General features: G+C 34.8%; 2 protein-coding genes and 1 long non-coding RNA gene across 6 annotated transcripts in view; 2 read left to right on the top strand and 1 right to left on the bottom strand.

Annotated features, from left to right (window-relative positions):
• nudC (nuclear distribution C, dynein complex regulator) overlaps positions 1–27,486 on the top strand; it is a 273,572-nt gene that overhangs the window by 6,493 nt on the left and 239,593 nt on the right. The window lies entirely within an intron of this gene.
• Positions 1–27,486, bottom strand: part of LOC141453306 (uncharacterized) — an 86,553-nt gene that overhangs the window by 2,625 nt on the left and 56,442 nt on the right. Inside the window, exons 2-3 of one of the 2 annotated variants that reach the window (XM_074126352.1) lie at positions 2,854–3,045; positions 2,199–2,464 (exon numbers count right to left, since the gene is read on the bottom strand). In XM_074126352.1, the coding sequence (XP_073982453.1) occupies positions 2,207–2,464; positions 2,854–3,045 (450 nt within the window). In that variant the 3' untranslated portion in view covers positions 2,199–2,206. The remainder of the gene's footprint in view (positions 1–2,198; positions 2,465–2,853; positions 3,046–27,486) is intronic. The other variant, XM_074126351.1, reaches the window with a different exon arrangement.
• LOC141453311 (uncharacterized) overlaps positions 3,041–27,486 on the top strand; it is a 118,752-nt gene continuing 94,306 nt past the window's right edge. Inside the window, exon 1 of the long non-coding RNA XR_012457941.1 lies at positions 3,041–5,652. This is a non-coding gene — a long non-coding RNA (uncharacterized lncRNA). The remainder of the gene's footprint in view (positions 5,653–27,486) is intronic.

The following is a 27,486-nucleotide window of genomic DNA, read 5'->3' as shown; positions in this document are numbered from 1 at the left end:
CGGAAGAAGAAATATTAGCCCTCTGTAACTTGCACAGTTGTAGAAGAAATGAAGCGGTTGGGGACTTTTGGGTGGCAGAATAAGAATGACCGAGATTACAGAGGGGTCGCTAGCTGGAAAGCTAGATGGAAATTACTCTTGAAGAGAAAATAATGGCTGTTGAAAATAAGAAGACGAAGAAATTTATTTAAATGTAATTTCCACTTTAAGATTTTGGTTGGAACATTCAGTTCAGTGGTTTTTAGTTTCACTATAACAGAAGTGAAGTAATCTTGGAATATTTTAAGTTCAGTGGAATCAGTCTTGTAAGATTGTAAGCAACAACATCTTGTTTTCTGGAAGATTGTAGTGATAGTGGTAATGAAATAATGAGTCTACATTTACCCTTAAATAGATGCATTATGGGTAATTATGATGTTTTGCAGATTGATCTCGACGGAAATGGAGAAAAGATAGCTGGTGTTACTGTTAAAGGGCTTATCACACGAAAAAAAATTACATTCTTCAATATTATATCTGCAGGTCATGTCCTGTTAGTGAAATTGTTAGAGGTGAACCCAATTAGGGGATTGAGAATTAGCTGAATGATTAGCGCAGTGGTTCCCAAACTTTGTTGACCCCTTTTTATAGTCAAAACTTGCCCACGGACCCCCGTATAAGTGAAAAAGCTACATAAATGCATAGTATAAAAATTACAAATTTAAAAAAACATTTTGTTGAAGAAGTATTTATTGAAATTATAACTTTTGTTTAAAATAAAATTAAAACTAATTAATAATTTCGACGAACGTGATGAGATGTTATGTGTGTATATATATTTATATCGGGCTTAATGTTTGTGAGTAGCAACCGCAAATCCCCACGAGTACTAATTTCAAGTCGATTTCTTTTTTTTTTTTTTGTGATGAGGTTCATAACGGTTCTGAATCCAGGTTCTACCAAACAGGAAGACGGGAAAGCAGTCAACAACTTCTGTACAATAACCCATAATGCAGGATATAAAATTGGGATCTGTTTTTTGTAACTAGAATTTGTGGTATCCTTGTTCCAAACATTGGTTTAAGTTCCTCATTTGTGGATATTTCAATAAGCTGCTCCTGTATTATTGTAGTATGGATTCATCTGTGTTTGAGATCTGAGTTTGTCCACGCGCAAAAAAGGTTCAACACCCAATCGGGAATATTTAAGTGAAGAATACTCGGTATCTTCAAATCTTTGGTTCAGGTCTGCATGAAGAGCCAGCCGTTAAGTGTTCGACAGTGAGCAAGCAAATCTTCATCTCTATTTTGCAATTTCGAAAGATTTGGAAACTGATGACATTACACCCAACACTGTAAGAAGCTCCTGGAAAAAGTAAATCTAAGGATCAGTAGCTGGATTCGAAACTGGGTTCCCCTTTTCGGAATGCAAACGCTAATCCAGTGGTTCCCAAAGGGGTCCCTGGTATCATTCAGGGGCTCCGTGGAAAATTAAAATTGATTTGGGTGTCCCTGAACAACGTCAGGGGGTCCGCGCAAGGTTCAATATAATCTAACTGTAACATTTAAAAATAAAATATGGATTATAGATTGGACAAAAATTTGTGGCGTTTAAATTTTGAAATTAGATAAATCTCCTCCTCCCAAATTTTGTTTTCACAGAAAACGTTTTGCAACAAACGGAGATATTACGCTTTTAGTTTTGATTAAATTTAATTGGTCACCTTGTTAGTCTCTAATTTCCATAATAATAAAAATGGATCACAGTTTTATTATTTTATATTGAAGCCTTGCGCGGACCTCCTGACGTTGTTCAGGGACCCCCAAATCAATTTTAATTTTTCCACGGAGCCCCTGAATGATACCAGGGACCCCTGGGGGTCCGTAGAGTCCACTTTGGGAACCACTGGATTAGCGTTTGCATTCCAAAAAGGGGAACCCAGTTTCGAATCCAGCTACTGGTCCTTAGATTTACTTTTTCTAGGAGCTTCTTACAGTGTTGGGTGTAATGTTCAAATTGGTGTAAAACAAGTGAAGGATTGCCAAGATACATTCTCTAGGCATGATTATTTAGAGAGAGACTTGATCCAAGAACGTTCATTCTAGACATAGGACAAAAAAGACAACAATATTGCAGTCCTCCTTTCTTGTAGCTGATGCATGCACTTTTACTCGTTAAAAGGTCTTACTTTTATTTTTATTTTTTAAAGAAGAATTTACCTGATACCCTACTTACTGTCAATATAATAAACGGCTGCAATTAGACCGAGCAGAAATAAAGCGCACATGGTAATTACGAGTGCACTTATATGATGTTTAGCACAGCAGGATTGTTTTCGTTCCTTCGTCCGCACATTGCCATAGTTTACCATGGTGAAATGGGTGGAGGAGGCGATACTGCATGAATCTACTTCTTTAGTTCGAGGTTCTAGTCTTAATGCAGCCAGATTAGCAGCTGTCAGTAAAAGTGATCCTGAAGAACCGCTCTGCAAAATATTTAAATTCAATTTTAACAAAATTTATTTCATGATTCTTATTCAATTCATAGAGCCTATTATAAGATTTTTGCCATTTATTTTTTATTTTTAATTGAATGAATGACTATTTTTATAAAGTAAAGTAATCGCCTATTTTTTCAGGCGGGGCTTTACGTCCTACTACCAATTAGGTGTCGTGGACGGAGGCGACTAGCAAACATACTTTACTGTAAATTTCTTTTATTAACCATTAAATAAAATCCAAGGCCTAAGACAAGGAATCGAACCCAGTGCCACGATACATATTAGCCTCGCAGGTCTCGCCTCTAAGCGCTCGGCTACCGTGGCGCCTAACTATTTTTATATGTTCAAGAATTAAATCCATAACATTCATTCACCTGAGTACTGGTATTGCTGGAAGGTGTAGGAGACATCCACTCGTTGACTGTCTGTATAGACCTCTGAGTGGAACCTTGTTGAGAGCAAGTACATGTAGTGTCGTTTCTGCAAAGTGCTGCCCTGGGTATGTACCAGCCTGCTCCTGATTGTCCACCATTTGTATTAGTTCTAAGTCCTTCTTCTTCTTCTAACTGTAACATTTAAAAATAAAATATGGATTATAGATTGGACAAAAATTTGTGGCGTTTAAATTTTTTAAATTAGATAAATAAAGTGATGCTTATATTTTTTCTGACGAACTTTACTTCTAAATTGGGTTTCATGGATGGAGGCGACCAGCAAACATAGCTATAACTTTCTTCTATTAACCATTAAATAAAATCCTAGGCCTAGACCGGGTAATCGAACCCAGTACGACAATACATATTAACAGGTCTCGCCTTTAACCGTTCGGCTAAATGTTAATAAAACATTAGGATTTGTTTATTAGGAGCTACAAAAAAATTAACGGTTATCTCCTGCAACATTATCAGTTCACTATGTACATAGAATAGATCTGGACAAATAAGAAATTGAACTCAAAAAATTTGGGTTAAACTGACTAACATTTGGTGATTAGCAATATCTCTCCAACTAATGTTACTCAATATCAGAACTATAATCCCTAATGTTTCTATGCAGAGACAACTATTAAGACGAGTAAAAGCGAAAAACTTTTCTGTTAAGAGGAATTTTTTAATTATTTTTGTATAAAGTCCATCAGGCAAAGAGTTACCAATATCTAGTATTCGCATGTAACGCTGAGAGTCGGTTCTTAGACTTCAAAACTTATTTTGAATTATATGAAGGCCAGCAATGTTGGTACACCCTAGTAGGGCAAGCATAAAAGATGTTATATAAAGGTTGTCTTATCTTTGCTGTTTTATTCCTTGATATGGAGTTTTAAAATTGAGCTGGTGGTTGTGTGTCACCCATTAAGCGTCATGCATTGTTTGACCAAATCTGCGAGTAGCCTTTGAAATCAAATTTTCATTGTGTAGCAGTAGTGAATAATATGGCCATAGTTTTGCTGTCATTAATTTTTGATTTTCTATCTATCGCAGTATCCACTCGTACAGGACACCATTGCTTCAGATAAACTATAGTGCCCCTGTATAAGAGCTCTCTAGATTGTGGAATACGCAAAATACAGAAGGAAGTATTTCCTTTGAAAAGTTTTAGCATATTTGTAAAGATTTACAACTGGAGCTTATCACGTCTATTTTTGAGGCGGTGCTTAACGTCCAATTACCAATTAGGTGGCGTGGACGGGGGCGGAAGCTCATACTTTACTATAAACAATTATTTTTCTAATTAATAAAAAGTAGTCATACGCGGGATTCGAACTGCCGATCTCTGACTCACTAAGCCAAGCTCTTGACCACTAGACCAACACCTGACCCGCTCATCGCGTTTAATTTCTTTTATTTAACTTATTTATTTTTTTATTGTCCTTGAGGGATATTGTCTCCGGACAAAATAAAAGATATTTTCTTTCTTCAAAAGGTTCACACAGTGAACACTTTTTATGTTTTAAAACAAATAGTCAAAATATTTGGAAAATGGGGCCCCCATATTAAACTTTATACCTCCAAACACAGACTCACAGATCTTTATAAAGTATTAAACTACAAATTCTAAAAATAAACACATGAAAATAATTAGAGGATAAAGTGGAGTAAAAGTGATTGTTTAAGAGGAATTCTTTTCTGCGAATCTAGGTTAAACTAAATTCACACATAGGTTTATGTAATAAAATCTTTTATTAGAGATGAGGATAAAAATGAACGTGTTTTAGTTAAAAGAAGATTTTAGTGGTGATGAATTGCAGGTAGAATTTGTATGTCCATTGTTGGTTTCTTAAGGGAAATAAATGGTATGGTCCAAAGGCTGGCCAAACATCATCTGGATTATTATAACATAATGTTATACTATTATACCAAATCCAAGGCCAAGCCTTCATTCACATGTACAAATTATTATTGGTTATACCCTTTATTATTGTAAACCCTTTTGTGCAACATTATATCATTATATTGGACCATTTATTTGGGCTTGTGAGAAGATTTTAGTTGTACAACTATAAATAAAAAAAGTCATCTGACTATTGATGTGTTTTTACGAGGAGGTAGCCACTGCCACTTTCTTCTTTATTGGTCCAAGGTTATAGCGCTTCCTCAGCTTACGTCACTTCCGCTAACTACACATCAACAAACGGATCTTCCAAATGTTATATGTGTAGCATTCACCTCTTTCATTAAATCTGTTTATTGTCTTTATTGAGACATCATATTTTTTTTGTTTTTTGTTTTAGGAAGTGAAAGCTAAGATTAATAAATCTTTTATTGGTGACTAAATAGTAAATTTAATACTACCTGATTGAATATTATTAGTATTATATTAATTAAATACAGAGAAATTATTGCTTTTAGTTTAAGGCTTTTCCTGTGCACTAAGTAAGACTTGAGTTTCCGTTTCTAATTTCACCTAATAAGAAAATAAAATATTTAGCGTAGAAAATAATTGAAAATAATAATCGATAATAATCGAACAAAATTTTTCTTTAATAATTAATCTTGATTTAATCGATACAAAACTTAATCAATGAAAATTACTTGAAAAGGTAAAGCACTGATGTTATTACTCCTATTGTATAGTCACATCAGTCACTAACCAGTCATATATTCACCACAATGTTGTAAACAAAACATTAAACAAAATTATTCATACTTCTATCAATTAAGATGACAACAATATTTGTAAGTACAAAAACCCTTTCTTTAAGAACATTTTTGTCAATTTAATGCGAATTTCTTCAGAGAGAAACAGTTATAACCTCCACTAACAGACTTTTGTTTATCTTTTTTTGTTTATGTGAACAAATTAAAGTTTAGAATTTAAACTTTCTCGAGAGTCATTCTTTTATTTACATCAATAGTGTACAGTATTTATTTCATTGCGTTTGATTGGTGATGTAATATTATTCAATATTAGAAGAGAAACTTTTAAAATATATTATCACACTTGTGTGATACCATAATTCTTGCTGAAAGTTGAACTATGAACTGATTACAAATTGCTTCTTGACATTATAAACATTAGAACATACTAAAAGAGAAGTTAAGAATAATTAATTGTTGCAAACATTTATGTCACCTAACACTTGCTTAATAAATAATTTCAAAATTCACTTAAGTAATAATTTGCTTTCTTCTTGTACGTAGTATTTGGTTTGTCGTAAAATATTTGTTTCCTATAGTTATGTCTAACTTTAAAGTTAAAGCATTTTAAATATTTCTATTGTTTCATTTAATTTCAATGATATTTTTATATTTAATGCCCAGATTTGAGAGTAGTGTATTTTAAGATTTTCTTGTGCAGTTATCTGTAACGATAGAAAACTATTCGGAAGCCGGCAAATGCCCTAATAGAGGCTGCCTGAAATAGTAGTTAGTAATAGTAGGAGTTGCAGTATTCTTGTGCTTGTATAATCTTATTGTGATTCAGGTGCACTCATGAAATAAAATACCGTTTTGAGATAGAAACAAACGAAGGACATATTTTTTTATTCGTGTGTATGTATTGTTTTACTTTAGTACACATTCAGTCTCTTGTATGTGGAGGTAAAATAATTTTTTGATTATGATTAATACATAACTTTTTTGATAGACTTCTCTTGTATGACAAGTTTAAAAAAAAGTGCGGATTGAATAAAAAGGTGGTATCTATTATTCGAGCTGAAATTTTAATTAAAATAAGCTTAAATTTTTTTAAAAAAAACGCATAATATAGTCTATAAAGCATCCTATAAGTTAATGTTTCCGTCGCCAGGTAGGAATGAAGGCTATCCTCTGAAAAAAAATTAGGTAAAAATTCGTAACTAATTCATAAAAATCTATTCAAACATTTTATCTGATATTATATAAAATTTCTAATTTGAAATTTATTTTAATAAATTTTTGCCTAGATGTTTAATAATTAATCCAAACTGCCACTAAGTACAATTTTATTTTTTTGCCGAATGAAACCGGATGTAGATAAAAAGTACAAAAACACGCATAAAATCATGACATTTGCTACATTGAATTGAACGAGAAATGATCTTTTAGTCACGTACTATTATTGTTAGATGACATTTTGCTACTGTTTGATTGATTTATGTGGTTATAAAAGAAGATTCGCATTTTGAAAAATCAGGAAATTAGCAAATTTTTAAAATTAATAAATAAGTCATTTATTTAGCCATAATGGAGTTTACATAATACTTTTTTTCCGATAAAACGTTTTACTTAAAGCATTTAAGATTAGAAAAACCATTGATTCCAAGCAGTTTCGGGGCAGAGCCCTCTTATTATAGTAGGTAGTTGCGTGTATCTCTTTGAGTTAAATTTTAATTTTTTTAAATTTGAGTTAAAGGAGGAGGATGACGTTTAGGTCTTTAGACTGAGGAAGTCGCGGGGCCATTGGCGATTTAGTCGGCGAGGAGTATTAGGGATGTCAGAAGAAGAGAGAGACAGTACAAGAGAATTAGAGCTAGTCGAGAGAGCAGTATTCGGTCTTGGCGAGTTGTTGTACGGAGGGAATGTTGAGGTCTTTGTGAAGAGTGAGGTTAGTCACCGTGGAAAGGAGCGTCAGCTATCTGTCGGAGGAGTTTTGATTGAAATGTTTGTTCAGTTTGTAGGTTTGGTTGAACCCCACAGCTCTAGTCCTGTAAGTCCACATAGGTTTGAGGATAGTACTGTATATTAAGCGTTTGAGTTCAATGGGTAATTTGGAGCGTCGTCCAAGTAGTCTGTAAAGCAGTTTAGCACGTTTTGTCATTGCTTGTCTTTTAAGTCTAGTGTGTGGGTTCCACGTGAGTCGTTTGTCTACAAAGAGCCCAAAGTAGGGCACCAGATCTGTGCAAGGGAGAGGATTGTGTATTAATTTTTAATTCTTAAAAGTAGTTACTCTAAGAGTTGCCATTTCATTCAATGATTAAACTTTTTAAATCTTTAAAACAGAAAAAATAAAAAATTGAGAAGGGGAGAACGTTCTTGTTCCTTAGATTGTGATACTAGCTTTAGAGGGTAGGTAAGGGATTAGCTATGCGGTTAGCGTTTTGGATCTCCATGCGGAGATCCCGGGTTCGAATCCAGCTGCTCTGACCCTTCGATTTTCTCTTCTTAGGAGCTAGTTTCAACTCACGGCCTCGTGATGGACAGTGTTGTCTGTAACGAGAGAACAGTGTCTGGAAGCCGGCAGTGCACTAAAAAACGCTCCGGGCGCCAATAATCTCAGATGCTGAAGCGCCTTAAATCATTCAAAAAAAAAAAAAAAAGAAAAGGCCAGAAACCGCCTACTGCGAATAATTGTGTAAGCTACCAAAGTATTCCAAGTCAACTTATTATTCTCCTGAAGTCTGATATACCTACTTCTTGAAGAAAACCCTTTCCTTCGATAAAAAAATACCCATTCTTAAAAAACCCGTGATTTTTTTTTGGGTCTGATCTAACGGATTACTACGTGGGATAATTGGATTTATTTGAACAACCTGAACAATACAAAGGATTAGATCATGCTAACCAGTTACAGCCAACCCACGAAAAGAATAGTTCGTGGTAAACTATGTGGGCTATAGTTGTACTTAACGGTCATTTACATCCAAGCACGACTACACAACTAGAAAACGTATTATTCAGTTTGGTAACATAGATTTCTTTGGTTTGGTTAATCATAAAAGAAAAAAAAAATTCTCATTTAACAAGACACTGGTTACTCACATCATGTCAAAACATCTCAAGTAATTTGGTATTTTGGGGCTACTCCCTCTGCTACATGGCTGGTCTTTATCATGGTGTACAGTTTACATAGAAAACGTGCTTTTTATCAAATTTAGTTGTATGATCGGGGATGCAGTCTTTACTGTTACCATTTTTTTAAAAAATAAAACTGTCCAGTATGACTGGATTGATCGTCAAAAAAGTGCACGAAAAAGCAAAACGTTGAAAAACACCCAACTTTGAATTTTTTTTTATAAAAGATAAAATTCCCAAATATTCTTTAAAATATAACAATTCTCGTTTACAAGAGTAATTTTTTTTTTTTTGCAACTACAAAGTCGTGTGAGTGTGCCCAGAAGATTTTTTTCAAAAATAGTTCCATTAGAATGGATTGGTGATTTAAAGTAATACTATTTGGTAAATAGAAGATACCTAACTACATACGAATTAGTAAAAAAAAGTCGTGTGAGTGTGCAAAGTAGATATAAAATAATATTAAATTGAAAATAAAGTTAATAATCACAGTCAAGTTAACCGAAAGTTGCCGACTAAACCCGATCGTATACGGCTTGTTAGAGATAAAAGAGAAAGAAAGTCGTGTGAGTGTGCACATTAGATTTTACAAAAATAGTTCCATTTGAATGTATTGTGTAATTTAAGGTAACTACAACATAATAAAAATACCAGTTTACAAGAATACCTAACAACATACGTAGTAGTCAGAGGAAGTCGTGTGAGTGTACATATGAGATGTTAAATATTAAATTGGAAATAAAAATAAATAATAATTGTGCCGAATATTGCCGACAATAACCGATTACATTCGGTTTGTTAGAAATAAAGGAGAAAGAAAGTCGTGTGAGTGTGCACATTAGATTTTACAAAAATAGTTCCATTTGAATGTATTGTGTAATTTAAGGTAACTACAACATAATAAAAATACCAGTTTACAAGAATACCTAACAACATACGTAGTAGTCAGAGGAAGTCGTGTGAGTGTACATATGAGATGTTAAATATTAAATTGGAAATAAAAATAAATAATAATTGTGCCGAATATTGCCGACAATAACCGATTACATTCGGTTTGTTAGAAATAAAGGAGAAAGAAAGTCGTGTGAGTGTGCATATTAAATGTTAAATTAAATTGGAAATAAAATAATGGTCAGTCCAGCCGAAAATTACCGACAAAAACCGATCTCATTCGGCTAGTCAGAGAGAAGAGAGAGAAAAGTGATATTAAAAAAGCACGTTGGGTTACAGATCTGGAATTCCTAGAATTTCAAGTTCTCTAACCCATCGGTCCTTGATGCCATAGGTTTGGACTGACTTTACTACTCTGTACTTAGTTTATCCGCTATATCTCAGGAACGGATAGTCGTAGAAACCCCAAATTTGATATTTCGTTAAAGTGTCACCACCGGAAGTGGTGACAATAAATTTTTGGTCAAAATAGGCCCACCGGAAGTACCATTTTACTGAATAGATTTTTCACTTTTTTCAATTTGTTTCAAAAACCGCTTTTCCGATTTTCTTCAAACTTGGTACAATTATAACTCTCAAATAGTTCTACAACTTTTATAGGAAACATTTTCCTGGAATCATTCGATTAAGGGAACTTTTGGGGGAGGGGTGGGCGGGTCCGTCCGGTAGAATGTCAGTTCGCTGATATATACGGACTTACTCTTTATTAAAGGCTATACTTTACTGAACAAATATTTTAAAGATGAAAATGGTCATCTTAATGGTCTAATAAATACTAAACAATAAAATGAAAAGTTAATGCAGTAAAATTACTTAAATCATCGCATTTAAGTATTAATAAAATGTTAGATACTAGCTGATTTGTGTTCCTTTTCTCGTTTATCAGCCCTTATACTTAACTTTTTAAATTTAAGTTTTTATACTTAAATACAAAATAAATACTTAGCAGCTATCCACGTAGTACCCGAACTCTACGATTATCACTTATAAGTCCACACACATGATTACTACATCAATACTCGCCCATAATATCTATAATTTTATTGCGTTTTGTTTATTTGCCAGTTCTTGTGAAAGATATCAGTCACGATCATATTGGAGGTGCAATAAGTACTTATGGATTTGTGGGCGGGGGAATTAAGGAATGTCAGCTGTAGTCACATCAGTGTATTAGGTAGAAGTCCATACTTTAAGTGAACTCGTCTCATATAATTTGTCAGAATGTAATGACATCTTTTTATAAATTACGTGAAATAGTTACTTAATATTATTTAAAATAAAAAGGGAGATGTCTTTTCAGACATTTTTATAAACAAGTGTTTGGACATTGTAGGAAATAGTGATTTTTTTAGTGTCATGTGGTAATAAAAGCATGACCTTTTGCTTTTTTTAATTGTTTTTTATTGTTTATAAATTTAATTGCTTTTAATTACTATTTACAGGAATTATTTTTGTTCCCCTTCCAGACACAGGACATTTACCTTTTTAATTTTGTTTCCAATTATGTTTCGAAATTTGTTACAAATCTTAGTTTAAAATGCCTTATTTAAAACGTAACTTTAAATTTTTATTGTTAATTTCACTCACAAATTCAATCATCAAATTTCATTGCAATAATACCAACCAATGAGGTGCTTGTTATTTATTTAAATGGTGATACAACGAGTGATGATAATTTTTTACAAACAATTGTGATTCTTTGATAAGTGAAGTAGTGCGCAAAGTGAATGCAATCGTCCAATGAGAATTACGACAAAATTTATCAGCACTTCTATATCCTTTTATTGCGTCCAGTAGTACAGACATCATTTGTTCATAGTGGGATTCATTGGGCGAGAATCATTTCACCGATGCTGGCAATAAAAATTCAATAATTCATTTGATTAAAAAACAAAAACCAATCATTCTTAGCTTTGATGAAGTTTCATTTATTCTTCTTCTCTTAATGTTTTGAGGCGCGTCATCATCTGAGGTTATTAGCGCCCGGAGCTTTTTTTTCAATGCACTGCGGGCCTACGGACAGTGTTCTCTCGTTACAGAGAGCTGTTAGAAGCTCCTAGAAAGAAAAAAAAAATCTAAGGGCCAACAGCTGGATTCGAACCCGGGATCTCCGCGTGAGAATACAATACGCTAACCGTATAGCTAATCCTATCCCTATAGTTTCGCGTATTAATCTCTTTTTTATTAGCCACGTGTTATACTATTTACAATGTAATTAATTTTGAGAAAGTTATTCATCTAAATATTTTTGTTATATAAACGAAAGTGGCCATTTTATGGACTAATAGATTGGACTAGATCTTTCTGCTGGAACTGAAAGCTGTGCCCAGGTTTTGATCAAAAGATTATAACCTAAACAAGGCGTGTTCCATCTCCTAATAATGATGCCTTCCTAGTAATCATTGTAATGACAAGGCGAAAGATGTAAATAGTGGATTATGCACTACTGTAGTAGTATGGCGGACGAGTGTGACGTCGGTTTAACGGTTTAAATCCATCAGCTGTTTTGGATAACCACAAAAACCGCTGCCCAGTGTTAACTTTCTGTTTCAATGTCATCTGGTTGCGTAATACTTTGTCTAATCTTTTCTTTTCCTACATTAAAGTATTCCAGTAAAAAGTATAATCCATTAAAATACGTAGTAATTGTATAATTCATTGTTGATATAATATCAACTTAATGAATATTGCGTATTATATGCTCATACTTCGTAACAATATGCTTCGTAAGTTGATAAAAGAATAGTTTCTTTTATTTTATCCAACGTTAAATGCATGTTTATTTTATTCCTGACCTGTTTTGGATATTCATGCATGGAAGAAATATCTTCTTTGTTTTTAGGGTTATTCTAATTGCATATATCTCACTTTTTCAATCATCCTCTCTAGATATTTTGGAAAATTGAAGGCGCCTGTTTATCCTGGTTCTAAACCTCAAAACATGTTTCTGGATATTCAGATACGGACGGCTTCTCGGCGTTTGTCTGTGAAGTTCACAGCTTATAGCTGTACTAAGATTCATTGTAGATTGATAGTGGCGTGCCTTCAACCCTACAGTGGATCATATTTAAGCGTATTTTCATTACTTTTTTTTTGAGGAAAACTTCTAGGGCACCAATGAAATTCAAAGTTTTGAAGACAATTTATTTGAATAGATAGAGTAGCGTTAAGTTATCCTTCAGAGTGTTTCTGCATCACCTGTTGCAAATACTATCTAACTGTAAGCTACAAGATTATAGTTACAACATACGAGGAAAGTAATTTCGTTTTAGTTTCATATTACAAGAAACTATTGTATCACAATCTCATTCGACGCGTTTTCACTCCTGTAGTAAAGATGGTTTTATTTAAAAACAAAAATGGGATATTAATTTGCATTCTCTGCTGACAAAATAAAAAGTATTGCAACTAGTTTAATTAAGAAGAATAATATTTTTCTAAAATCGGTGAGATGATCGTCAACATTTGAGGTTATTGGCGCCCGTAGCTTTTTTCAGGGTTCTGCTGGCCTCCGGAGCAGTGTTCTCCCGTTACTAACAGCGGACAGTGAGCTTTAAGAAACTCCTAGGGCCAGCAGCTGAATTCGAACCCGGGACCTTCGCGTGGGAATGCAATACGCTAACCGCACAGTTAATCCCTTTCCTTAGTACTCTAAATTAAAGTAATTTCAAATTTTAATTACTAGGATTTAAAAGATCAACTGATTTGTGCACTATTGCTCTTTGTTTTGATTCACGATTCACCTGGGGACTGCACATCAATACAAAACTTCAATTAGCATGCACTGAAACAGTTATACCCAGTAATTACCAGAAACACACCGTTTAAACACTCCTAGCACTGTACTGCTCTACAAGACGCTCGCTCCTTAGACATCTTTCGTCATGGGCCTATCCAGTCTGGATTACAGCTAGCAACGTTAGATTATATTAGATAAAGCGGGATGGGACCCGCAGCCCCAACAGGCTTATTGTGCCTTTCCCTTAAGTCTAGTAGATGAAACCTCCCCTTCTAAAAAGTTGAGGACTTTCTGTACCAGTTCCTTCTGCGCTACAATCTCCTTTGGCCTCAAAGTTCCAAATATATCGTTGCGCAACCGCTCCATTGCATCGCAATTGAATACCAGGTGAGAGGCCGTCTCCTACTCTTCCTGGCACAATCTGCACAGTGGTTCCAAGCTTATAAGCCCCACCTTGAACTGATGCTTCCTGAACCATGCCCTGTGAATAGGTGTAATAAGAGTAATCTGATTTCTGCCCAAGAACAGAGTCTTCGGTTCTTTGTTTACACAGCTAAGGCATCATACACTTACCCCGGGACACATCACCCAGTTCTTTTCATGCTCTCTCCAGTCCAATCTCTGAGCCATACGAACCGAGCCCTTGGTGATCCCCAGGACAGGCTCCAGGACAATGAAAGGAGTGTTAGCTCCGTTCCTGGGCCAGCAGATCGGCTATCTCATTCCCTTTAATCCCCACACGACCCGGCACCTATTCCAACCAAACTTTATTGTGCCTAGCCAGTTGTTCTAGGGCTTTTTTTACATTCCAAAACCAGGGAAAAGGTAGTTCTGAAGGATAACAACGCTATGACAAAAAGACTGCAGACTTTTCAATATAAAGTACTACAAAGTGCACTGAAAGCCCCATGGTTTAGTAGGAATAGGTTACTAGAACCCAAATACCCAGAGAACTCGACATTCAAGCCATTCAAGACATGACCAAACTAACAGACAACTTCTTCCTCACCTTCCTTCTTTCACTGCCATCCACATCTCATTACCATCTTCGCGAGCCTACAGCTTCCAGAATACTGAAACCTAGACTGTAACAAGATCTATGAACAACTGAACTCCATTTGCAATATATATATCATTAGGTGTAAAGCTTTTATTGAGCAGACCCATATTTAATTTGTAAATATAAAAGATTAATACTTCTAAAGCTTCAAGTTAATCCAATATTTTAAATTCAATAACTTAGCCTAACCTTCAGCGGATAACCTCATCGTCTTATTTTTAGAGTTTATCTTCTCAATTACAGAAGCGATTACTGGACAAAAAGGTAATATTAAACATATCCCGGCCTTTAACTATAAATTACTATTTCTTTGGTAAATTAACGTACAATATTATTGTGCGTTTTTCCTGAATTCATTCATAGACTAAAGCAATGCGTCCCCATTGTACGGTCAACTTGTTACTGTTATCTTGTCTGTTCATTTGTCTGTGGTTTTAGCGTCTAACAAACTTATTTCCCCTCCGATTGAATGTTAAAAACTCTTATTATGTTCAGCTATTCAAATGAATAAGGAGAATTCCTTGAAGAAAGAAGGCGATACTAGTCAGTGGTGATGATGTAACCACCATATTGTCAAACTTTAGCGTTTTGAGAGTTCTCCACTTCCGGTACAGCCTAAGAAAAGAAAGTTTTTTAAATATTTCTTTAATTTAAATTTATAATTAAGATTATTTCAAATAGCTTTTTAGTATTTGTTGTACTTTAGATGTTGGCGCGCCGAAAAAAAAGGGTTAAATAATATAATAATAGCGCTTTCTACGTAGAATATGGTTCATCGTTTCGGGTGACTGATTCATTCATCTAAAAAGAAGAAAGATAATTGCCAATTTTAATCATAATTTTTTTTATTTTGCGAAGCTTTCGACCTTGGGACTAGGTCGTCTTCTGGGCTTATACTTATTTCTTTTTACAATATTTCGTACATTTTGAACTCATAAGATTGGTGTGCCATCTGTCCTCATTTGTTTAGGTACTGACAGGTATCTGAATAAAGAAATTATATACAGACAAATCTGTTTTTGTGCGGTATATGAATTGTATCAAGATTCTAAATATTGCATTAACCAATTTCACTAGGCATGCCCAATGTATAAACCACTCTACTGCAGCTAAAATAAAACAACAAACTTTAAATTCGTGCTGGAAAGCTTCAATGGGTCATCATCAATAGGAATGTAATCGAAAACACGTCTACGTTATCATCAGAAAGCGCCACCAGACTACATGGAAAAAAATAAAATAAACCAACTCTAATCTCTTCAAGTGACGAAAGCGATTACGAACAACCAGTTAGTTCATCACAAAAATATGCCCGTTTTGAACTAAGACGAGTAGCTTTGAAGTAATTGTGTACAATACATTTTGAAAATTTCTCCATATTTAAAATGAGGATTTTTTTTTGCAACTGTACAAAATATACATCTAGCAAAAGGGTTGTACGAGTACATAGAAACATTTGATTGTGCCACAGAGCTGGCTCAGTGCCACAACCAGGATGACGGGATGAGAGAAACCAGCCAGCAGCGCTGGAACTCTCTAGGAACTTATTGGGGTTTAGGAAGCAATGAGGTCACGTGGCCAACGCCGTTTTAGACGACGTGGAGGATTGTCAGGATGGGACGATGTGGATAGTGATTGAGCCAGAGGATTTGGGTGATCACAGAGAGTTTGCTGTGGAAATTTAGGAATCGGGTGTGGATTAATTCATTTACGTAGGGAATATTGAGATCATGATGAAGGGTGCGGTTGGAGACATAGAATGGTGCGTTAGCGATTCGGCGGAGGACTTTAGACTGGAAAGATTGGATAGGTTGGATGTTGGATGGTTTGGCGGAGCCCCATAATTCTGCTCCATATGTCCATATTAGTCGTAATAGTGTTTTGTAAAGTCTAAGTTTGTTTTGTAAGTTCATGGAGGATTTCGGTCCAAGGAGTCTCCTTAGTAGTCCGTAGCGTCTGTTCAGTTCTTGTCTTTTAAGTCTTGTGTGAGGGTTCCAGGTTAGACGGCTGTCTAGGTAGAGCCCTAGATAACGAACCTGTGTGGAAGACGGTAGGTCAGTATTGTTAATAGTTAGTGGAGGGCAGGTCTTAATGTGAATGTCAGCTGTATACATTTAGTAGTGTTAAGTTTAATTCTCCATATTCGGCACCAAGCTTCCATGAGCTCAAGGTGTTCTTGGACAATGTGAGAGACTTGAATAGGATCAGAGTATGGCGTAGGTTGTGATTAGGGTTTGGGGATGGGTAGGGTTGTCAGCAGTGTAGATGGTGTATAGGATCGGTCAAAGAATGCTGCCCTGTGGCACGCCGGCCGTGTATTGCATGAAGATCAGAGCCCTCTCCACAGCATCTCACTCTGAAACAGCGATCGTTAAGGTAGGATTGCAGGAGTAGGTAAAAAGGAGTGGGGAGAAATTTTTTAAGTTTAAATAGTAGTCCTGGGTGCCAAAACTCTGTAAAATGAGGAATTAAATTTTTTTTTTTTGAAATGTTACCATGGTGATTTAATTATTTATTCTGTTTGGAAAGCACTTTCTCGCTATTTCGTAAAGTTTTGACATATTTTCTGAAGTCTCTATCTATCGTATAAAAACAGGTTGGACTGTAATCAATTTGATTGCAAATAGGTTTAGTTTGGAATGGAAAAAGATATAATTTGACTGGAAATTGCTATATAACCTCAATTCTTTATAACATTCAAAATGCAGAAATGTGTAGAAAAGATGTTTAAGAATTTATTAATATCAATATTGTATAATTGCCTGCCAAAGAGATATTTATATTTTTTGAAAGAAGGGAAAGCATTAAAACAACTTTAAGGCTTTTCCGGTAATCTATTTCCTTGTTTGACAACATTTTTCTTTATGTACGGGTCCATTGTGTGTAAATCTAATGTATATCTCTATGGAGAAAGATAATATATAATCCTTATATAAGTTCTAGAAAAAAAAAAAAATAAAAATATTATTTCTTATTATTTAAGATCATTATAAAAACCCTTACTACATTCTACTCCAAAAAAATAAAATATCCACATGCTATACAATGTCCTAAATGGAACTGAAGCAATAATTTTTGTTAGTGGCCAAATGCAAACCTAGTTTCACAATATCAATGAAAATAACAAAGATAAGAACATAGTGTAGAAATTGTTGTATATGTCCTTGTTAGAGATTTTATTGAATGAATGAATGGCATGATTAATTAGTTTTATCAATTTTAGGTTAATGAAATAAGTTGACAATCAGAGAAATAATTAGCTAGGAATGGTGGTATTCAGGAGGTCTAATTATTACTATCTAAGGCTACCTTCAGATTACAGCTCTCTATCTCTTGCAGCCAGCCAAGAGAGAGCACTGTCATGAATGCACTATGAAGGCTGTCGGTGACAATAGTATTAGATGTTGACATTTCTTAATTAAGAAAGAACTGATATTTTTGGGAAATTTAGTTGCTTAAATCAAGTAAAGTAATCGCCTCTTTGTTTGGGGGCGGGGCTTAACGTCAACCAACCAATTAGATGTCACGGAAGAGGGGGCGGAAGCAAATACTTTACTATAAACAATTTTTTCTAACAAATAAAAAAAGTAGTCGTACGCGGGATTCGAACTGGGGATCTCTTACTCACTAGGCCCACGCTCTTGACCACTAGACCAACACCCCCGCCTCTAGTTGTGTTAATTAATAGCCGAAATTTGTGTGTGAGTGGCCCATCAATGATTCCAGTTGCTCGCTGACACGCCTTAGGCTGGAAACATAGTGGAGCGGCGAGCAAAGCGGCAATGATAGTTGCTTCAAATCAAAGTGAGCGACGAGCAGCGAGCAAAGATTCGCATGCACATAGTGACGAGTTTAGTCGCGTTTCTCCTTTCCACGAAACAAGATGGAGGAACTATTTCTATATGAAAATTATTCCTTGAAAATTTGGTATTTACAGCAGCTTAGTAGTAGGAGCTGCAGTGTACATGACATAAATAAGTCTAGAAATGAACTTGGTGAATTTCATCACTTGTACCAACAACTTCGGGAGCATCCTAGCAAGTTTCATGCGTAATTTCGAATGTCTTATCAACATTTGATTACATGATAGCCCAGTGTAACCCCATTAATCAAAATCAAATTTTATTGGTTTTGAGTAATACAACTCATAACATGAGTTAGGCACAATATAGAAAAATTAACTAAATACAAATCTGTGTAACCCCATTAATCCTAGCAGTTACTTTAAGGTAACAAAATAGAAATATATGCAAATAAAAAGAAATTAGTCAATTAAAAAAACACAATAATTTTATTAAATCACTACTCCATGATTTGTCGTAAATTAATGTTGTTCATCTGAAAAACTGGAGTAGTACGACGCTACAGAAGAAGGATTGGAGAAATCGTTCTGATCAGAAGTAGTAGAACGTGAAAATGTAATTTAATTTTGCCTAGTATTTAGATGAAAGTTAGCATTAAGGGATTGAGAACCAAATTAAATGAAGCAAAAATTACCTTAATTCTCCATTAACTACTAATTGTTAAATAATTTTAACTGTTAATTATTAAAAACTATTATAGCTTCGCAAATATTATGGTCCCACAGAGGTTTCTTTAAACAAACTAAACCAATAAATGTAACAATATCCATTACCTTTGAAAAATAACCTTTACAAATTGAGCGCGATGAGAGCGAAGAAATCAAACATGTCATAACGCTTTGCTCTACTCTCTATAGATAGCGTTGCTCTATCTTCGCTTTGCTCTCCACTATGCGCGGTCCCATATGTTAACTTGTGTTTGATTTCGCCGCTTTGCTCGCCGCTCCACTATGTTTCCAGCCTTAACGTATAGCCCATTTTCGGCAACAGTTTTCTCAAAATCTATAAGATCTGGGAGGTTGCAAAAAATTACAGTTATAAAGAAGGATTTGCCCTACATTTTAAAGAAAATTTGGGAATTTTATCTTTTATAGAAAAAGAGAAAAAAAATTGTCAAAGTTGGGTGTTTTTTCAACGTTTCACTTTTTCGTGCATGTTTTTTGACGATCAACCCTTATACAACTGTCCTACCGGACAGTTTTATCTTATTTCTTTTCAATTTAAGTGGTGCCACCATATCTGAGGAGTTCGAAGCTTTTTTTTCAGTGCATTGCTGGCCTCGGGGCAGTGTTTTCTCGTTACTGACAACACTGTCTATCACCGGGAGAGAAAAAAATCTAAGGGCTAGCAGAATGCATTACACTTACTTACCACTGAACTAATCCCTTTCCCTCTTAAATTAAAAATAATTACAGAAAACGAAATGTAAATTTTTAGTTGAGAGTACTATATGAAAAAACTTGTATTAAACTAAAATGAACAAAGAACAATAAATAGAAAATACGATCCTTAATTTGAAAACAAAATCTTTCAATTTAATAAATCACTAAGGCGAAGAATTTATCGTAAATTACGAACCCAATTAACTCGCTGATACTTATTGTCTTCTCGTTGTAAGTTCTCAAATAAAATATTCCAAAAAGAAAACGATATACGATTAAATATACGATTATGGTTTAGTTATATCATTATATTAATTATAGCCAACACAAAAATAAATGCGAGTAATTATGTTTAATTTTTTATTTGAGATTTTACTCATGCTTATTGGATTTTGTCAAATTTTTATTATTAATTCATTAAGATAGCGATTGGTGGCCTTGAACTTCAGAAAACAAGCCTTCAGACTAAATTATTTTTGAAAGTTTCTGGTTAATAGCCTGTTTTAAGAATAATTAACTTTTAATTTTTGTTCGGTTTCTTTTCGTAGTGATTTATTTTGTATTATTCAATTTTTTTCAAAGAGAATTTCTATTAAACATGTCAGTTTTATTAATTTGAGTAATTACTCAAAACTTTTTTTGTGGAGAGGGAATTAATTTAAAACAAAAAATAAACCTATTCAGTTTAGGATATTTAGGTGGTTTAGAAAAGCGACCTTTGGACTTGAATTTAATAATTTACTAGATCGTTTAAATAATACATGATTTCTACTTTGAATAACCTTTTGAATATTTAATGCGAATATTAGAAATTATAATTTTAAGAAGTATAATTTATGGATATATAAAAGATTAGATTGTGCGTTTAGTGTTCACTTGTCAAAAGCTTTAACTTTTTGGTGGATTTATAAAACACGCAACGTTATTTACAAAGAGATAATTTTAACTATTGCCTTATTATTTTTTTTGAACGCAATTCTCATGTTGTTGATATTCTAATTTAGTGCTAATATTTTAAGATAGGGGTTACTGGGACGGAATAATCTTGCTTTGGACTTCTGTCTGAAGTCTGAGGATGTGAATTAATCAACAATTACTAATCCATGGCATACTTTTACGTAGATCTGCCCGGAAAATAATTTCAAAATGGACGTAAACACTGAAGTGTAAATTTTAAAAAGGGGACAGCATTTACAGTTTAAAGAAAACAATAACAAAAGACCAGCTAAAAATTATAGCGGTAGTTTGGCTGGTTGATGACCTTGAAAGCGTGCTGAAGTGGCTCTCCTACCTATAGTTAACAGATTATCAAAGGCATTGTCTTGGTTTATCTACGTCTTCCAGCATTTTGTAATGTGTACTCACAAAACAACCCAAGTTACTCATTTATCGTACAAAATCTTGAACAATATTGTGTTATGAATATTATGCTACAATTGATTTTATTTTTGTGTTGTTCAATTAATCAAATTCAAAATTAGCTCCTCACTGTTTTGTAGTATTGTTCACTTCACAACCTGTACATTGTTTTTTTAAATTACTGTTTATAATATAAATTCAATTAGATTTACCATTATCAATTAGCACATTTGTTGTTCAAAAAAGACTGTACCAACACTCTTACGACACAAAACTAAAAAAGAACACCACAGCACTTTCCTTACACAGCACAGAAAATCATCACACTTTCGATTTCCCAAACACAAAGATACTTAAATCACAAACCAACACACAAAAAAGGAAAGTGCTAAAAATGATATACGAGGGTCGTTTGAAAAGTCCGTGCAAAAATAAAAACTACTTAATTTTTTGGGGTAAACCTTTTTTATTTTTCAACATAGTCTCCTTTTAGGCTTATACACTTCGTCCAACGCTGCTCTAGTTTGTTGATCCCTTCCGAATAATAGGATTTGTCCAAGTCTGAAAAATAGCCATTCGTTTCTGCAATCACCTCCTCGTTTGAATAAAATCTTTTTCCCGCCAGCCATTTCTTCATATTGGGGAACAAATAGTAGTCCGAGGGAGCCAAGTCTGGAGAATAGGGGGGATGTGAAACGAGTTGGAACCCTATTTCCATTAATTTTGCGACCACAACTGCAGAGGTGTGAGCTGGTGCGTTGTCGTGATGGAAAAGGACTTTTTTGTGGGCCAATCGTGGGCGTTTTTCTTGCAGCTCGGTTTTCAAACGGTCCAATAACGATGAATAATATGCACCTGTAATAGTTTTACCCTTTTCCAGATAGTCGATGAGGATTATTCCTAGCGAATCCCAAAAGACAGTCGCCATAATCTTTCCGGCCGAAGGAACGGTCTTCGCCTTTTTTGGCGCAGATTCCTCCTTGGTAACCCATTGTTTAGATTGTTCTTTGGTCTCAGGAGTGTAGTGATGTATCCATGTTTCATCCATAGTGACGAAACGACGCTTAAAGTCCTGCGGATTCTTCTGGAACAGCTGCAAACCGTCCTTGCAACACTTCACACGATTTCGTTTTTGGTCAAGCGTGAGCAATCGCGGCACCCATCTTGCGGATAGCTTTGTCATGTCCAAATGTTGATGCAAAATATTATGTAGCCGTTCATTCGAGATGCCCACAGCACTAGCAATCTCACGCACCTTCACTCTTCTGTCATCCATCACCATATCATGGACTTTATCAATGATTTCTGGAGTAGTAACCTCAACAGGGCGTCCAGAACGTTCAGCGTCACTTGTGCCCATATGGCCACTCCGAAAATTTTGAAACCACTTATAAACTGTTCTAATCGAAGGTGCAGAGTCACCATAATGTTTATCAAGCTTCTCTTTAGTCTCCTGAGGCGTTTTGCCTTTCATAAAGTAGTGTTTAATCAACACACGAAATTCTTTTTCGTCCATTTTTTGAAAATCACTCGACTTCCTCGATTCAAACGAATGCCAAACACAAAGAAATAGACCGATCTGACTGAAACTAAACTAAACATAACCTCGATACGCGCCAGTGGTGCTATCTCTCTGACTTTGCACGGACTTTTCAAACGACCCTCGTACATATCTAAGACAGAAAACAGTTTAAATTTCAAAACAGACACGAACAATTTAAACAACATATACGCAAACTTACTACAAATTACTTGACAATTGGCAACACTGACTTCCACACAACCTAACACATATCACACACAGACCGATCACACTCAGTCCATGAACAGACAAGACAGAAGACACACCAACCCTGTAATGTAAAAATATTACTTTCTAAACTAGGTAAATAATTTTTGTAAATTTCGTTACATTATACATATTCATTTTAATAGAATCATTGTTAACAATCTAAAAATTTTCCACAGCCCTGAAGATGACCTAGTCCCTAGGTCGGAAAGCTCGGCAAAATAAATTTACTCGACTGAAATGGCAATTATTTTTTCATCCTATTAGCACATTTGAGTTGAATTATTGTAGCGATTTATATTAGAGCAAGGATGGCTTCTGAAATAAATTATTTATTATTCAATGACCAAAAGAATTTTGTCTTTTAATGGTGATAATCTTTATTTGAGAAATTTATTATAAATGTAAAGAGCTATGGTTGAACGAAGTACTTTGACGGTTAAATTCATTTTAGTAAGCACCTCAAACTGTCCTCCTCTGTCCGCGACTTATTTGGGAGATAAGATGTTTAGCTCGCCTTCACATCTCCCTCTTTCTTTGTACGTAGGTGTTCAGAAACAAGGAATACTGTGGTATGGAAGGCAAGGGGTTAGCTAGTTGGTTAGAAACCCTGGATTACCACGCGGAGATTCGAATCCAGCTATCAGCTCTTAGATTTTCGCCTCTTAGGAGCTTCTTACAGGCCATTATCCGGTGATATACAGTAAAATCTGTAACGAGAGCACACTGTCTAGTTACACTAAAAAAAACAGCTCCTGGCGTCAATGATATCCAGATATCTTAAATTAAATTAAAGAATAAATAAAGTGGTTACAAAGTTCAGCCGAAGTTCGTTCGTACAAGATAGATTTCTTTTAAAAAAATGAAAGTGTTTAACGTAAGGGAACAACTGTCTACAAGAGAAGTACGCAAGTTAGATTGCTTAAGTATTATTGCAGTTAGCTGTTATTATGCACTTCTCTGACATTTATAAAAGTAACTCTAGTAATATCAGTTAACTTTGTATTATTAAAGTAGACTTATTTCTCTTTTTGGAGTTTTTGGAGCTACGATTTTGAAACGTAGAGTAGTTATAAATGAATATTTTGAGAGTAATTATGTTACGGTAAACAGGAATGCATTTTTTCTGAAGTGCAGTTTCACTAAAATGTATTCTAACAGCCCATTTTTTAAGATCAATTAAACGAAAAACGAAAAGTTGGTTTATACATATTCAGGGTGTTGATTTTAAGACGGCTCAAATGTTTTTCATGCTTAAAAGGTTGATCTAAGCAAAAAATGGTAGAGGAAAAATTTGTTCTCGTCACTTCTAGTTTCAGAATATGTGACTTGATTTTAGATTCCTGCCCGCAGACGCGCGTCCAAAAGTAAGGGTTCGCAGTTGACCCCCATTTTCATATACACACTTTTAAAGAGTATAAAAAAGTTATGAAAAAAACCGGAAACCGCAATTCGATATCTTTAAAATTAAAGGTGCTAGGCCATTTCAAAATCTGGTATTTATTAATCATATTTCAATTTTTTAACTTGTTATCAAAGAGAAAGAAGAGCACGCGATAGGTCATTTTTATGTATTTTTTCATCCCCTTTCTACTAAAAATATTGCCAAGGCATTAAAGCTAGTATTTTTCTTTCTTTTCTTTGGGGGGTAATTGTGTATGCATTGCAATGCATTTTGGAAATATGCTTAGTTGAACCCCACAGCTCTATTCTGTGCGCCTAGATTACAAAGTGATTTAAAATTTCAATAGGAGTCGAACGGTTGGAGATTGAAGACAATTTTTTAAGCAGAAGCCACCTACTTCTTTAATACTTACTCTTAAAGGATTCATCTATATTTTTAAGGCGGGGCTTAACTTCCAACTACCAATTAGGTGACATGGACGGAGGCTGAAGCTCATACTTTAGCTATAAACAATTTTTTTTCCTAACAAATAAAAAGTAGCCATACGCAGGATTCGATCAGGTGATCTCTCACACAGTAAGCCATTCTCTTGACCACTAGACCAACCCACGCCCCTACACAGTGGCAATAAAAATTGCCTACCCTAGACAAACAGTAGAGATACCATTGTTGTTACAAAATAAATTATAGAGCGCAACAAATTCTATTTACGATTTCTTCAAACCATTTAACGTTTATACGAATTGTATACTTTCAAGAATAGTGAAATGTAATTGTACGGGGGACACTTGGTATTGCATTCCTGCAGTACATACAATATAGCACATATTACGATCGTGTATTTAAAAAGTGGGTATGTAAGTCCTTTGATACGGATCAGTTAATTTCGTTGAATTGAGGGGCGGATTTATTTATCACGTCCTTGCACTATACTCAGACATATTTTATATTTCGATTTTAATATATTATTTCTGCCTCTTTCTCATATACGAGTTCTTTAAATACGAAGAAATATTCCGGGTTATGGTCTGCTAAACATTGTAAACTTTTCTTATATATCTATTTATTATTTGTAAGTTGAAGTTTGTTTATTGGTACATGTTACAAACATTTTAGCCCCTCTAAACCTTTATAAATACTAGTAATCTGTAAAAATTAATTATTTACCATAAATAAGTATTTTTTTTATTTTTTATTTTTGTAAATAATGAGGGAAAGGGTGTTTATAAAAAAAAAGGCGGGGGCGGGAATAAAGATAAATATGTGGCACTGCTCACTGTATAGAATGTTAAGCAATTGCTTGCAGGAGTTCCCGCCAGTTTGATTATTGCACAACTGCATCCACTGCTACTAAACAGTGTAACCTCCTTAATGTAATTTTTTTTTTCTTACCTCTCTCTCTGTCTTTAACCTTGTCAATTACTAATTTTTTTTTTTTTTATTATTACATAATATCGTGGAAAAAATATTTAGATTGAGGTGAGGGTCTCATTTCTAATAAATAAATTATGGGAAAATGTATTTATTTTTGTAAAACTTTTATTGTACTTAGGATAATGTAATTTTTTCTTTAATAAAGCACTAATAATAATTAACGAGGGACTTAATTAATTTGATCAGCGAAGAGTTTGGGAATTAAGAGACAAAAGTTGAAGGTTTTATTCTTAGTAGAAAGCAGATCCCCTTACTGCTTTCGCACCTTCATCCATCTTCGAAGATAGTTTGGTGTAGAAATTTTGACGTCACTTATGTTTTCTTTTCGCACTACACTTGCTGATTAAGTGAGGGAGATGACATGGTGTTTATAATTAATTATTCTTGATTTGGCAGAAATAATAACGAAATAATGCATTTTTTTTACAATAAAAATAACCCATCTGCTGGTGTTGTTGCATATTTTACAATTAATTAAAAATCAATTTAAATAATAATTTTTTTAAAAAAATTTTATTCCATTACAGACAGAGCTATACAGAAGAGTAAAGTGCCCAAATTTCGCCCCTGCGCCTAATTTCGTTCCTCTACTTAAAACAATCGCCAAGTATTGCACACTAATGGCAATTTTAAGAAAGCTATATTGAGGCAGCAGTAATCGTTTGGAAACGTCAACTCGGGGTACGGTTCATGTCCAGCCGAATTTTGAAGTGTTATATTTGGTAGCGTTTCAAAACGTATTCCAGTCTTTTTAAGGTTCGTTAAGATATTAATGTTGCTTAGGGCACGTCCACATACGAGGGTCGTTTGAAAAGTCCGTGCAAAAATAAAAACTACTTAATTTTTTGGGGTAAACCTTTTTTATTTTTCAACATAGTCTCCTTTTAGGCTTATACACTTCGTCCAACGCTGCTCTAGTTTGTTGATCCCTTCCGAATAATAGGATTTGTCCAAGTCTGAAAAATAGCCATTCGTTTCTGCAATCACCTCCTCGTTTGAATAAAATCTTTTTCCCGCCAGCCATTTCTTCATATTGGGGAACAAATAGTAGTCCGAGGGAGCCAAGTCTGGAGAATAGGGGGGATGTGAAACGAGTTGGAACCCTATTTCCATTAATTTTGCGACCACAACTGCTGAGGTGTGAGCTGGTGCGTTGTCGTGATGGAAAAGGACTTTTTTGTGGGCCAATCGTGGGCGTTTTTCTTGCAGCTCGGTTTTCAAACGGTCCAATAACGATGAATAATATGCACCTGTAATAGTTTTACCCTTTTCCAGATAGTCGATGAGGATTATTCCTTGCGAATCCCAAAAGACAGTCGCCATAATCTTTCCAGCCGAAGGAACGGACTTCGCCTTTTTTGGCGCAGATTCCTCCTTGGTAACCCATTGTTTAGATTGTTCTTTGGTCTCAGGAGTGTAGTGATGTATCCATGTTTCATCCACAGTGACAAAACGACGCTTAAAGTCCTGCGGATTCTTCTGGAACAGCTGCAAACCGTCCTTGCAACACTTCACACGATTTCGTTTTTGGTCAAGCGTGAGCAATCGCGGCACCCATCTTGCGGATAGTTTTGTCATGTCCAAATGTTGATGCAAAATATTATGTAGCCGTTCATTCGAGATGCCCACAGCACTAGCAATCTCACGCACCTTCACTCTTCTGTCATCCATCACCATATCATGGATTTTATCAATGATTTCTGGAGTAGTAACCTCAACAGGGCGTCCAGAACGTTCAGCGTCACTAGTGCCCATATGGTCACTCCGAAAATTTTGAAACCACATATAAACTGTTCTAATCGAAGGTGCAGAGTCA

This window comes from Rhodnius prolixus, unplaced genomic scaffold (genome assembly GCF_049639745.1).
Source record: "Rhodnius prolixus isolate KJV_2025 unplaced genomic scaffold, Rpr scaffold_3, whole genome shotgun sequence".
Taxonomy (NCBI): Eukaryota; Metazoa; Arthropoda; class Insecta; order Hemiptera; family Reduviidae; genus Rhodnius; species Rhodnius prolixus.
This window is presented reverse-complemented; position numbering and strand designations above follow the sequence as displayed.